The sequence below is a fragment of the Charadrius vociferus genome, unplaced genomic scaffold, assembly GCF_000708025.1.
Source record: "Charadrius vociferus isolate BGI_N301 unplaced genomic scaffold, ASM70802v2 scaffold600, whole genome shotgun sequence".
In the NCBI taxonomy this organism is placed as follows: Eukaryota; Metazoa; Chordata; class Aves; order Charadriiformes; family Charadriidae; genus Charadrius; species Charadrius vociferus.
The window spans coordinates 862,594-873,809 of NW_009646404.1; the positions used below are offsets into that span (position 1 = coordinate 862,594).

Below are 11,216 nucleotides of genomic sequence, written 5' to 3' on the forward strand. Positions count from 1 at the left end.
GGTCCGGAGCGGGGTCCGCAGCGGCTGGAGGGGCCGGCGGGCCCGGGGAACGCACACAGCGCAGTGCAGTGTGTAGCGAGATAAGCTGTACGTCGGTGAATAAACTTCAAAACACGGTCAGAGCCCCCCTTTGACAGGGCGGTGTTTGCTCTGCAGGTGCTTTTACCCTGGACCGACTGCTTTAGTCCTCAGCTTTACCATAAACTTTCCCGGTGCTGTTATTAAACAACTGCCTAATTGTCAACTTGGAATTTGTTTGTAAAACAGTGATAGTTAGAGTTATACTTACCGGCGGGCTGTGGGATTTCAGTGATGTTTGATGTCTCTGGAAAAAAAAATAAAAAATCTTGCTATTTTCCAGAATTCTTTACTTCACCTTCTCTGGAGGATGGGTGCTGGGAGGGTGAGAAGGTTTTTTGCCCTGGTGTGCATAGGCGTGAATTTAACTTCTGTTATTTCTGGCTTTTTGTTCGATTCTTTGTTATTGCTGTAGGAGCAAGTTGTTGGGTGGTTGGGTTTGGTTTTGAGAGTTTACCTTTTCAAATTGGTTGTAAAACTAGCTAGTTCTGTTGGAATAGAATAGCACTGTTGTCTGTGTTAAAGTGATATGTAGAAGCTTTAGAATAAGTGCAAACAGCTCATAGTATAATGACGTATAGAAGTAAGGCATGCTTTATGTGTGGTCTGAGGAGCTTTAGACAAGCAGTTCCTGTATTTACTGGGTTCTCAAGGAGGAAATATTTGAGATTAGGGTCCTTGCTTGCGGAAGTTCATCAAATAGTGTATAGGCCATTAAAAAGATGCTTGTTTAATATGGCAAGAACCAATGGGCTTTACTAGGCTTTCTATAACTTCTTAGTTGAAATAGTTCTGCTCATTCAACAGGTTTTTTAAACCATGTCTGCGTGTACGCACCCAGGTCAGAGGGTGACCTTTTCAGCCTGTGTATCTTTTAGAGTAAATCTTGGTGGCCTTATTTCATAATTCTCTCTCTTTTTTTTTTTTTTTTTTTTTTTCCCCTCCACTGGACAGGTTTGCTGTAAGTGTTGGCTACTGGAAGGACCCTTACATCCAGTATTTTGTGAGACAAGCCAAAGAGAGAAAAGCACCTGAAATCAATAGAGGTGAGTTGCCATGTGAACTTGAACGATGGCAGTGCGAATGTGGTCTTATCTGATCTTGAAGAGCACCTGGTAAAACCTATGTACTGGGTATTATGGAGTGTAGGAAATATGTAAAAGAATGAGAAAGTTTTTTTCACAGTAATAATTCCATACTGTAGTTGATCTTTTAAATTTTACTCTTTAAATCAAAACTATTATCCTTTGCTTTCTGTATTCTGAATGGAATGTCTCTGTGTGTCTCAGTGTGCAGCAATCTCTACAAAGCAATCAGAAATGCAGATTTGACCCAAGCCAGCAGGGTATGTCTGCTCTGGTCTCTGCAAAACTGCGCACAAGCTAGAATTATTCTGCCCAGTTTGAGGTGAAACTTGACTAAAACTTTTATTTACCCAAGGAATCCTGTTTTATCAGTGCGTCAGATTTCGTTAGTAATAAAACCAACCCCCAAACCCCTTAGGTATCTTAAAAAGAATGCATTGTTCTTCCTAAGAAACACCATTTTCTAAGTAGACTACCTAAAAATCTTACTGAGTGTTAAACAGCAGGTATTACATGAAAATAGTATTTAAAAACAAACTTTATTTTTTGTTAACAGGCTATTATGCTCGTGTCCATGGAGTCAGTTATCTGATTCAAGCTTTTCTAAAGAAGACAGAATGCAACTGTCAAATTGTTAATCTTGGTGCTGGCATGGATACCCTGTTCTGGAGATTAAAGGTAATGATAGCTGAGAGTAACGAACTGAGCTGAAGACAAAGATTTGCGTGGACATTTGAAGCACTCTTCTGTGAGGGCTTATTGGTGCTGCATTCTGTAGTACAAGGCGGAGGCAAACAGCAAGACTGACTGCCCTGGCTGGTTTGCCTCCATTCTCAGCTTGCTTACAATTAGTTTAGGTACCTTTAAACCTCAGTGCCCAGGAAGGGCTGCTGTTTTCACGGGCTTTTATCAAAAAGCGTGTGACACGAAGCTGACCTCTAGCGGGCTTTCAGGAACAGAGCTTGAACTCCACATTTTGCTGTCCGCTTTAAGCCTTAAGATTTCACTTTTTTTATCCTTTATTAAAATAGGAATAAGGCACTGAAGTACAGGATTGTACAGGTTCTATTTACGTGGTACTGAATTATTTACATAAATGTGAGTTTATATGTCTAAATATATATGTCTGCTTGTATGCATGTATGTCATTCACAATTATTCAGATACTAGATGATAGTACCATTCTGAGCAAACACATTCCTAAGTCATCTTGTCTTCTCATTAGCACTTATGTAATGTGTAAAATTGTAAATTTGGTTTCTGGAAGAAAGCCCAAGGAAGTCAGTCACATTTTGCTTGGTCACAATTCGTACAACTGTTTAGGTTGGAGAAGACACTTAATATCATAGAGTCCAACCCTTAACCTTGCACTGCCAAGTCCACTGCTGAGGTAATGAATTTCTTCTGAGATGTGAAGCTTTTTTCTTACCTGCATTCCTATGAAAACTGTGCCAATACACATTTTTATTAACTTTCCTGTAACACTGATTTTAAAAGCTGAAGTGGGGCCTGTAATTCCAATTGTTTCTCATCATAAAGAGCAGGTGTGGTACAATTAATGTGTAGATGATGTGACCCAGTTAACTGAGTAGTTCAGTGTTCTGACTACTGATTTAATCTACTATTCAGAAATTCATGAGGTTGACAAGCTAGAACTAGCAGTATATATCCATCACAAAAGGATTGCTGCATAGGGAGTAACTTGGTTCAGCTTATCTATCAGAGTGTCAAATAGTGACAACATGAAATGAAGAGGTTTTCCCCTTTTTTGTAGTAGAGGAATACTGATGCGCTTGTAGTCTGGCTGTCAGTTTGAGGACAAATTGTGGAATGTGGTCACTTTCTGTCTTAACCTCTGCAAAATGTTCCTGATTCTTTTTCTGGAAGAATATACTGAAGATGCACGGTAAAAGTCATAATAGTTTCCTGTTGCTGTGCACTTCTAGATCCTGATAATATATTGTTGGAATATATGTTTTGGTGATCTAGTGTCTAGGATTGCTGCATGGCATAAAATAGTAAGTCATTTCCTTAATGCTTAGAGGACATTCTAATATATTTCAGCTGGTTTTGTTTGTTTGGTTTATTTTTTAAGCTGTGGGACATTAAGTTGTACTACTGTTACAAATGCCAGTGTAAACTAAAACAAAACTGTTTAGGACTTAAGGTTATATCTTCTTGTCATGTGCATGTGAAACCTGAATGTCCCTAATTCTAGAGTCTTACTCCAATTCTCAGGATGAAAATCTTCTCCCTAGAAAATATTTTGAAGTGGATTTTCCAATGATAGTTGCAAGAAAAATACATAATATCAAGTAAGTATAACGCTTATGTTTAGATATATGAAACTGAATGTAATTCAGCAAAATGTCATGAATTGCAAGCTACAATTATTTCGTCTCTCTTCTGAGAAACTCTTCATGTGCTAGGATTTAGACTAGAGGTTTCGTTATGCAGGCAAGTCACGCATGTGACTGTGCAGCCAGTGTTCCAAATCGAAGAATTTGATATGTGGAAGCTTTAGGGAGGCAAGTAGGCTTTATTCTTAATTATGTAAAATATAACGGGCAGGGGAAGCCTCATGATGATTAGAAGTGACCGAGTTGTCCGTCTTCTCTTACTATTGAAGACAGTAATAAATTCCCAGGCTTGCATGTTCACTTACAGAGGTAGGATAGCTGGTACTATACATGAATGTTGTGTTTGAATGAATACTTAAGGCTTATGGAGGATACTTGAAGAGTGTGTCTGTGTCTTTCTTGAAAGATTACCTCAAAACCAAGTCATAGGGGATAAAACTCAACTTAGTAATAAGTCTAACTTGCAAAGGTTTTTATTTCCAGTAGAGGGCAGAGGTATTCTCTTGTCTGTTTTTAACACAGACATATATATATGTTAAAAAAAAGAAAATTGTAAGCACACTGTTAAACAAGCTTAACTACTCAGAGATGCTTCTTCCTTCTTCCCACAGATCAAAACCTCCCCTGTCAAAACCAATTATGGAATCCCATTCAGGGGACTCTCTTCTAATAGGTGAGTCATCTTAAAAATAAGTCAGCAATGTACTGCAGTACTTTTAAAACTTTTCTGATCATTTTGTTCTGCTATGTGGGCAGGCTTTTAATGTTTGAAATGCTGTTTGGACAGAGAATTGGGAGGAAAAAGAAGCTTTTTTCTTCTCTTACAGACTCCTGCCCATTTGTTCTGTGTCATGTTAGAAACGTCTTCTCTTGAAGTGGTTTTATTCTGCCAGAAAGTTGTTGGGTTTTTTTCTTTCTCTCGTATGTAGCTTAAGTTATGTTTTCTTTTCTGACACAGAAAAGGGAAAATGCTACTGATAGTCATGTATGCTGGATTAAAATAGCTATTGAGTGCTTTCCTCTGTCTTCTTACTGTCTCGTTAAGAGCACAAGTCTTTACATTTACCAGAGTCTTCACAGAAGAAATAAAGCCTGCAAAGTCCATTCTCAGGAGCCAGTGGCACTTGTTATATTTTAGTAATAAGAGGATATTAGATTTAGGTGGTGTCGTGTGGTTGTACTGTCTTGGCTTATAGTCTTGTTATGTTTGTGTCAGGACTAATTTGGAAACCTCTTTACTTGTGGGAAAAAAACCCTGGATCGAGTAATGTTTTCGGTGCTGGAATAGCAGATACTGCGCTATAGTATTTGCTTTGGACCCTTTAGGAGGAACTGTAATTATCTGCATCTATGATACTGACTAATTTGCGTTAGCAAATGTGATCCTATAACAGAGCTAGCAGTTTTGTGTTCTCTGGTGTGATTACATGTATAGGTGCTTTTAATAAGCACAAGTCTAGCTAAGGCTCTGGAGGGCTTGAAGGGGACCTCAGAAGAGGGAGGAAGAGTATGAAGAGTGAGGCCGTGTGCCCGTGCTGCTGCTGGCCAGGTGTAGGTGCTTCACCTCAAGGCTCTTTTAGTGCTTTGGCTTGCATCAGAGTACTGCCACACACTGACTTGATTGTCCATATTTATGTATATTATGCACATTTTGTTGCTGCATATTAGAGGAGGCTTAACTTACCAACCTTTCAGATGTCATCTGAATGGCAGAATTCTGCATTGTACATTCAGGTCTCAAAAGATGAAAGCCCAGTGCCCCATCTCAGAGGAGCTCCTAAGTACCCCTGTGTTCTAGCTAGGAGATCTTCTTATAACATATATCTTCCATACAATGACATATGCTGCATAGGCACTGTTAAGGCATTAATACAAGGTCAATCAGAAGGGTTTGATAGTATTTGTGTTACTGAACAGCTGTAGATACATATAGTATAACAAAATAACTGGCGTATTGTAATCAAAAGCTACTAATTAGCAAGTCACAGCACTCAACAGCATTTAATGTATCACTGTTTGAATGTATTTGGGGTGGCTTATTTCTCTAAAGCTGCTTCTCTTGTTCTTTCTAAGTGCTGCGTTTTAAGTACTTTAGAGTAGCCATTTTACTGTAACCCGGCTGGTGTAGGCTCTGCTACACTGAGCTCTTTGGCATGTAGCATAATGTCCAGATATTTGGAGATGGTGGAAGTCTGTTGTGGAATCCCAGTTTGAACAGGCACTGAATAACCACGTGAATAACCAGTTTGAGTGAAATCCAGGTGAGAACTCTGATTTAAGGACATATTAATAGCACTGCTTCACGTGGAATTGCTACCAGAAGAGGCTGTGGACTAAGTAGACAAATCAAAGTCAGATGAATTATCAGATTTATTAGAGATCTAAAGGAACTTGACAATGAATTCGCTCAGCTACTAACTGGTGTATACCCTCTCATTTTAAAACTGTCGTAGTACCTGAGAACTGGAAAGTGGCGGCTGTGACTCAAATGGGCTCCAGGAGAAATCCAGGGAACTACAAGCCAGTAGGACTGATGTCTCTACTGGACAAATTAGTAGAAACAGACAGACTTAGTGGAACACAGGAATAATATAATGTGTTGAGAAAGAGTCAGCATGGCTTTTGTAAAGGTAAGTTATGCCTCACAAACCTATCGGAGTTCTCTATAGGAGTCAACAAATATATTGGAAAAGGACATCCAATTAATGTAGTGTTTGAATTTAAAAAATGTATTTTGACAGTGTCCGTTACCAAAGTTTGCCAAAGGAATTGCACAGTTGTTGTGGGGGGAAGGAATATGGATATGGATAAAGAGCTGGGGGTGGAGGACAGGCGCGTGTTGTTAATTTTCATTATGGAGGGAGTTGGAGATCTGTGCTTAAGGATATATTGTTGTTCAACACTAAGAAATGATTGGAAAAAGAGTGACTAGTAAGTGGCAGCTTGTTGGCAAGTCCAGACTCTTCAGAGTGGTAAAGTGATGCACATGGGTAGAAAAAGTAGTTTGTGCCTCACATGTAAATGAGAGGCTTCTGGCTGATTATTGCTGCCTGCGTACAAGATCTGCATATTATAATATATAAATATATTAAAGCATTGGCTCAGTAATGGTCCAGAAATCCAAATCAAATTTAAGCATTCTTAGAAAAAATATGGAAAACGATGTCGATGCCAGTATTAGTAGTACGTATTTGCCCTCTCTTTGTCTTTTCCCTAGGTAGCTGCTGTTGGCATCTGAGAGAGGCAGGATACCACACTGGGGTTCCTTTGGTCTGACCTGATGCAGCTGTTAGACTAATGCAATGTTCTGGGAATACCACCTGTCATAGGGATTGTAGTGGGGCATAATGAAGCAGCATTTCCAGGTAGGGAAATGTTGCTCATTTTTGTGGTTTTCAAGGTGGGGATATGGAATTGGATTTTAGAATCTTGGAGCAGGAGGTTGTCCCGTCGTCTGTCCCCCCAATCAGTTCCACGCTGCTGTCTTATGTTACCAGGAATAATTTGTTTAGGTGTTTTGGAATTTGATTTTTCAGTTGTTGTAATATCCATTGACGTGATTCTTGTTCTCTTACTGCTTTTCTTCTCACACTAAACGTTGTCATTTCATGAAGCTAGTGCTAATAGACAACTTTATTGGCTTCGGGGCAACATCTGCTTTCTCCTTGCCCTTTAGACAAAGCAATGACAGCATGGCTTGTGATTCGAGTATAGATATTTGTGGCCTCTGCCCTTGAATGCAGCAAGATGACACTTGTCATTGAACAGCTTTGTCGTTTCCTAGGGAATGTTAGATCTCCAGGGGAAAGCAGTGAATTTGTGCAGTAATTTGACATTGCTGTGGCAATATCAGGTTAAATTGTTTTCAAAGTTCAGTGGCACTATCTGGTTTATGATGCAGTTGCTGGAGTTGGGAAGTTAGTACTCCACCTTTGCTACTTTGCAAGTGCAAATCATGCTTCAGTGAACTATTACCTTTCAGTGCCACTGATACGCTTTCTGGCCCTGTCTAGTCCAGCTTTGGGAGTTGGTTGTTTTAACTTCTTTTTCCCTACATTTCCAAACTTACTTGTGACCCAATGCAGACTTCGGGAGTGTTGCTCTCTTGGTGATTTGTGTGCCTTCCGTTGGGAATGATCCTGCGCTTGCAAGACAAACTAAATGTCTTTGTGTTTTGACACATACCCTGTTCTGATGTTGTAGTTAACAAACAACCTGAGCAAGACCAATACTATATCATGCCTTTGAGCAGGCGGAATAAGTTGTATGGGCTGGTTGTTTGTAAAGCTGCCAAAGCTGCCTTAGGATGAAAATCCTAATAAAATCCATTTGAGTCAATAGTATCCTGCGTGCTGTCTCTCAGAAAACCTCCAGGAAATTGTTCTATTAATCTGAGAAGAGAGTAAGAAAAGAAAATTCTGAATTCTTGTAGCAGAGGAAACACTGCGCTTTGTGCACCCGCGATTCTATAATGCTGCTTCAGCAGACGGATTAAGGTAGCGGGTGAGTGCCTGAGGGCCACCATAAACCGGAGCTGGTAGAATGTTTCTGTGAAGAAAAAATTTATTGCAGTGAGGTTGAAAGGCAAATATAATCAACTCCTGCTACCATTCAGTTACTGTCTAAATTCGAGGCACTTGGATTTTTTCTTCTATGCCAAAAGTCATGGAAAATACGCGTACAAGTGGTATGATCAGACCAAAATGTTTTGTTATCCATGCGCAATGCAACAGAGAAGCGTGCAGCTACGCTGAGAGAGTCTGCGTTGGGTAGGTGGGGTGGGCTGGAGTATGGGGGTCATCTTCTTTCTCTCCTTCCCTCACCCCTCCCTTCTGTTTCTCAAATGAAATCTGTGTCTGGTATTTCTCAAACCTTCATTTCAGACAAGTACAAGAGAGAAACTTTGTATGTAACTGAATGTGCTGTGTGTGAGCATCGCAAAGAAAACCAAAAGGTAGCTCCGTGCTGTAGAAAAGGACATCATGACTAAACAACTTCACTAAAAACCAACGTGAAATACTGGCCTCTGGATGGGAATTAGTTCTTGGAATATGGGATTTTCAATGGATGAAGCCATTAGGACAGCTGGCCTGAGTCACAACAAGGTGGCCCTATTTATTTGAAGGGTGAGAGTGGAGCTTATAAGCAAGACAGCAAGGATTTAATCATAGAAAGTAAACCCTTTCAGATTAAGTATTTTGGTTTCTGGGGGCAGTTTCTTCTCCAGCAGGCAGTGTGTTTGTGTCCAGTGGGATCATGCAACTGGGAAGCCTTTCCCAATCTTGAACCGCGTTTCTTTGTGCCTGGTTCTTGTGGCACTGACTTGCGTGTCGGTGCAGCGTGGGTGGTGTTCTCCAGCCCGCCCAGGAGGGGAGGGAAGGGAAGGGATGGCAGCAGCGCTCCTGGCAGATCTGATGGAGCGGGAGGTCACGGTGGGAGACACCTTCGGAAGAGTGAGATTACACTGAGGAAAAAAAAATAGGGTTTTTTAAAAACCAAAACAAGTTAATTCAGTGAAAAGAAACTTCTTGTTTCGTAAGAAGGAATCAGTGGAGACCATGTGGCTCTGCTACCAAACTGAAACTTGCTTTTTCTTTTTCAGCTGCTCTGTTGATAGGCAGGTATTCTAAAATACGTTTGCACCAACACTGTTCGGTCAGGGCGGCAGCATATTTGCAAATTTTCATACTGAGAGCATCAAACTCTGCAATAAAGTAGAAATTGATGCCAGACCATGAACTAGCAGCACATTATCCTCTGGGGTGTTTATGGCCGTACTTCAACTTTTACCTCCAGGATGGGAACAACGGCAATCCCGGCTGCCATCAGCTGCCATTGCCTTGCAGTAAGTGACTGTCTCTTATCTAAGTGTGGGGTGATGGTACAGTTGTCAGTCTGATATTAAAATCTTGAAGTTGTTTGCCTAGTTAAGTATGATCTCTTCATCCCTTTGACTTAGATATAAAATGATTTTTTAGTGCCGTGTAGAGGCCAAAGGTGGAAGCTAGCAGCAAATCTTACAAGAAAGTTTGGTAGAGGCTTAGCTTAAACTCTTTTCCTTTTTTTGTTTTTCCTTTTGCCTCTCTTGCGTTTTAAAATTGACTAGTGTAAATTTCATTTTTCCCTAAGATTTCCTTCAAAATGAAAGTATTGATCGTAAATGTCAAAATATATGAATTATGGAGATACTTAATGAGGTGCTTTCAGATATGTTTAAAATGTACAATTTATAGCAATTGTATCAGCTTGTGTATAATGTGTGTGCAGCTCTGCCTCGGTACTATCTGTGGTTGTGTTTGCCAACAACCATCAATGGAGAGTCGAGGGAAGTTGGCAGGAAAATGTGTGGAGGAGCAAGTACATTCTGTTTGAATGGACCAAAGAAAGAGAACCAGACAGCCCAGATACTGGAAATGGAAGTAAATTGATTGCATTTGGAGTAAAAGGCTTTTGAAGAGAGGAGACAATCCATTCCTCATCAGCTTTCTTGGCCTTTTAAAAGTTTCTGCTGCGAGGAGTCCTGTATTAAGGCATTAAGTATTCTTGGCTTTAAGGTTTAAAGAATATTTCCACTCAGCCAAATCACCCTTCAAGAAACCTCTTCTAATTTGGTGTTGGGGTTTTTTTCCAGTAGATAACTTGGACTGACGTGACTCTGGCTATATGGCTGTTGATTTTCACTTGTCGACAACCCCCATTTCCAAACCCAACCGTGCTGGGCCGCACTGAGGATCACCAGGTTGCTTCCTTCAGCCATCCCCTCTCCCACCATGTCAAGGCATAACAGAAATTCTGTGGGGTTTGTTCATGTGTATACAGGCTTATTACAACCCATGACAGTAGTTCTGATTGCTGAAACTTGAACCATTTTGAAGGACAGTTTTCTTACCTAAAGTTAGAGAGGTTTTACTCTTTCTTGCTCTTTGGTGGTAAAAATGCTTGAATCGACGTGATGCAAGCAAGAGACGTTTCCTTCCACCTCTGAAGTTTTTGTGCTGCTTCCGTTACTGGATCACTTAAAAGACTTTTGTAGTTTATTTCTGGTTATAATTAACATACCAGTATGTCCAAGTCAATGAAGCTGGACAAGAAGATTGCATTAATTTCATACTAATTGTAGTGACTGACGCTTACTGTGCTGTATCTCCGGACAGCAAACTGATGGCTATATAAATACTCCTCCTGTGTGTGGTGGGGTTTTTTTGTGTGGCTTTTCTTGATGCCATTATCGTGGCCTTGATATAATAACTTAAATAGAAGGGTGTGGGAAGTAGTAAAGCTATTACAGAACATGCACATGGAAAAAAGCCTTGACTCAAAATGTTGAATCATTTGCCGCACAACTTTTTTTTTTTTTTTCTTTCTTTTTTTTTCCCCCCTGTAACTCTCTGCATGAACTGTTCTGGTTTCTGTATCTGTTCCGAAATGTTGCTGGAAAGACAGCTATTGGCACTTGCTAGTGCCATTTTCAAACAGTTGGTCACTTGAAAACTGAATGGAGGTACATATTCCAGAATGTTTGAAGCACTGCTTAATTTAATAAATGGCCTTTCCTCCCCCCCGACCCCCCGAAGTGGAAAACCCCTTTCATCCTGTCTCTTCGGCGCTTGGCGTCTCTTTCTTCACCCAACTCTTAACATTTGCTCCCATTTTACCATTCAGGAGCTGTGTCTGTCTTCAGACGGATCCCAAA

The 11,216-nt window shown here is 40.3% G+C and overlaps 1 protein-coding gene across 1 annotated transcript in view; it reads left to right on the forward strand.

Moving 5' to 3' along the window:
• Positions 1-648: 648 nt before the first annotated feature.
• The window catches only part of LCMT1 (leucine carboxyl methyltransferase 1), a 19,642-nt gene continuing 9,074 nt past the window's right edge, over positions 649-11,216 (forward strand). The window contains exons 1-5 of the mRNA XM_009895114.1: positions 649-653; positions 1,033-1,124; positions 1,720-1,841; positions 3,402-3,478; positions 4,135-4,196. Of these exons, the coding sequence (XP_009893416.1) occupies positions 649-653; positions 1,033-1,124; positions 1,720-1,841; positions 3,402-3,478; positions 4,135-4,196 (358 nt within the window). The remainder of the gene's footprint in view (positions 654-1,032; positions 1,125-1,719; positions 1,842-3,401; positions 3,479-4,134; positions 4,197-11,216) is intronic.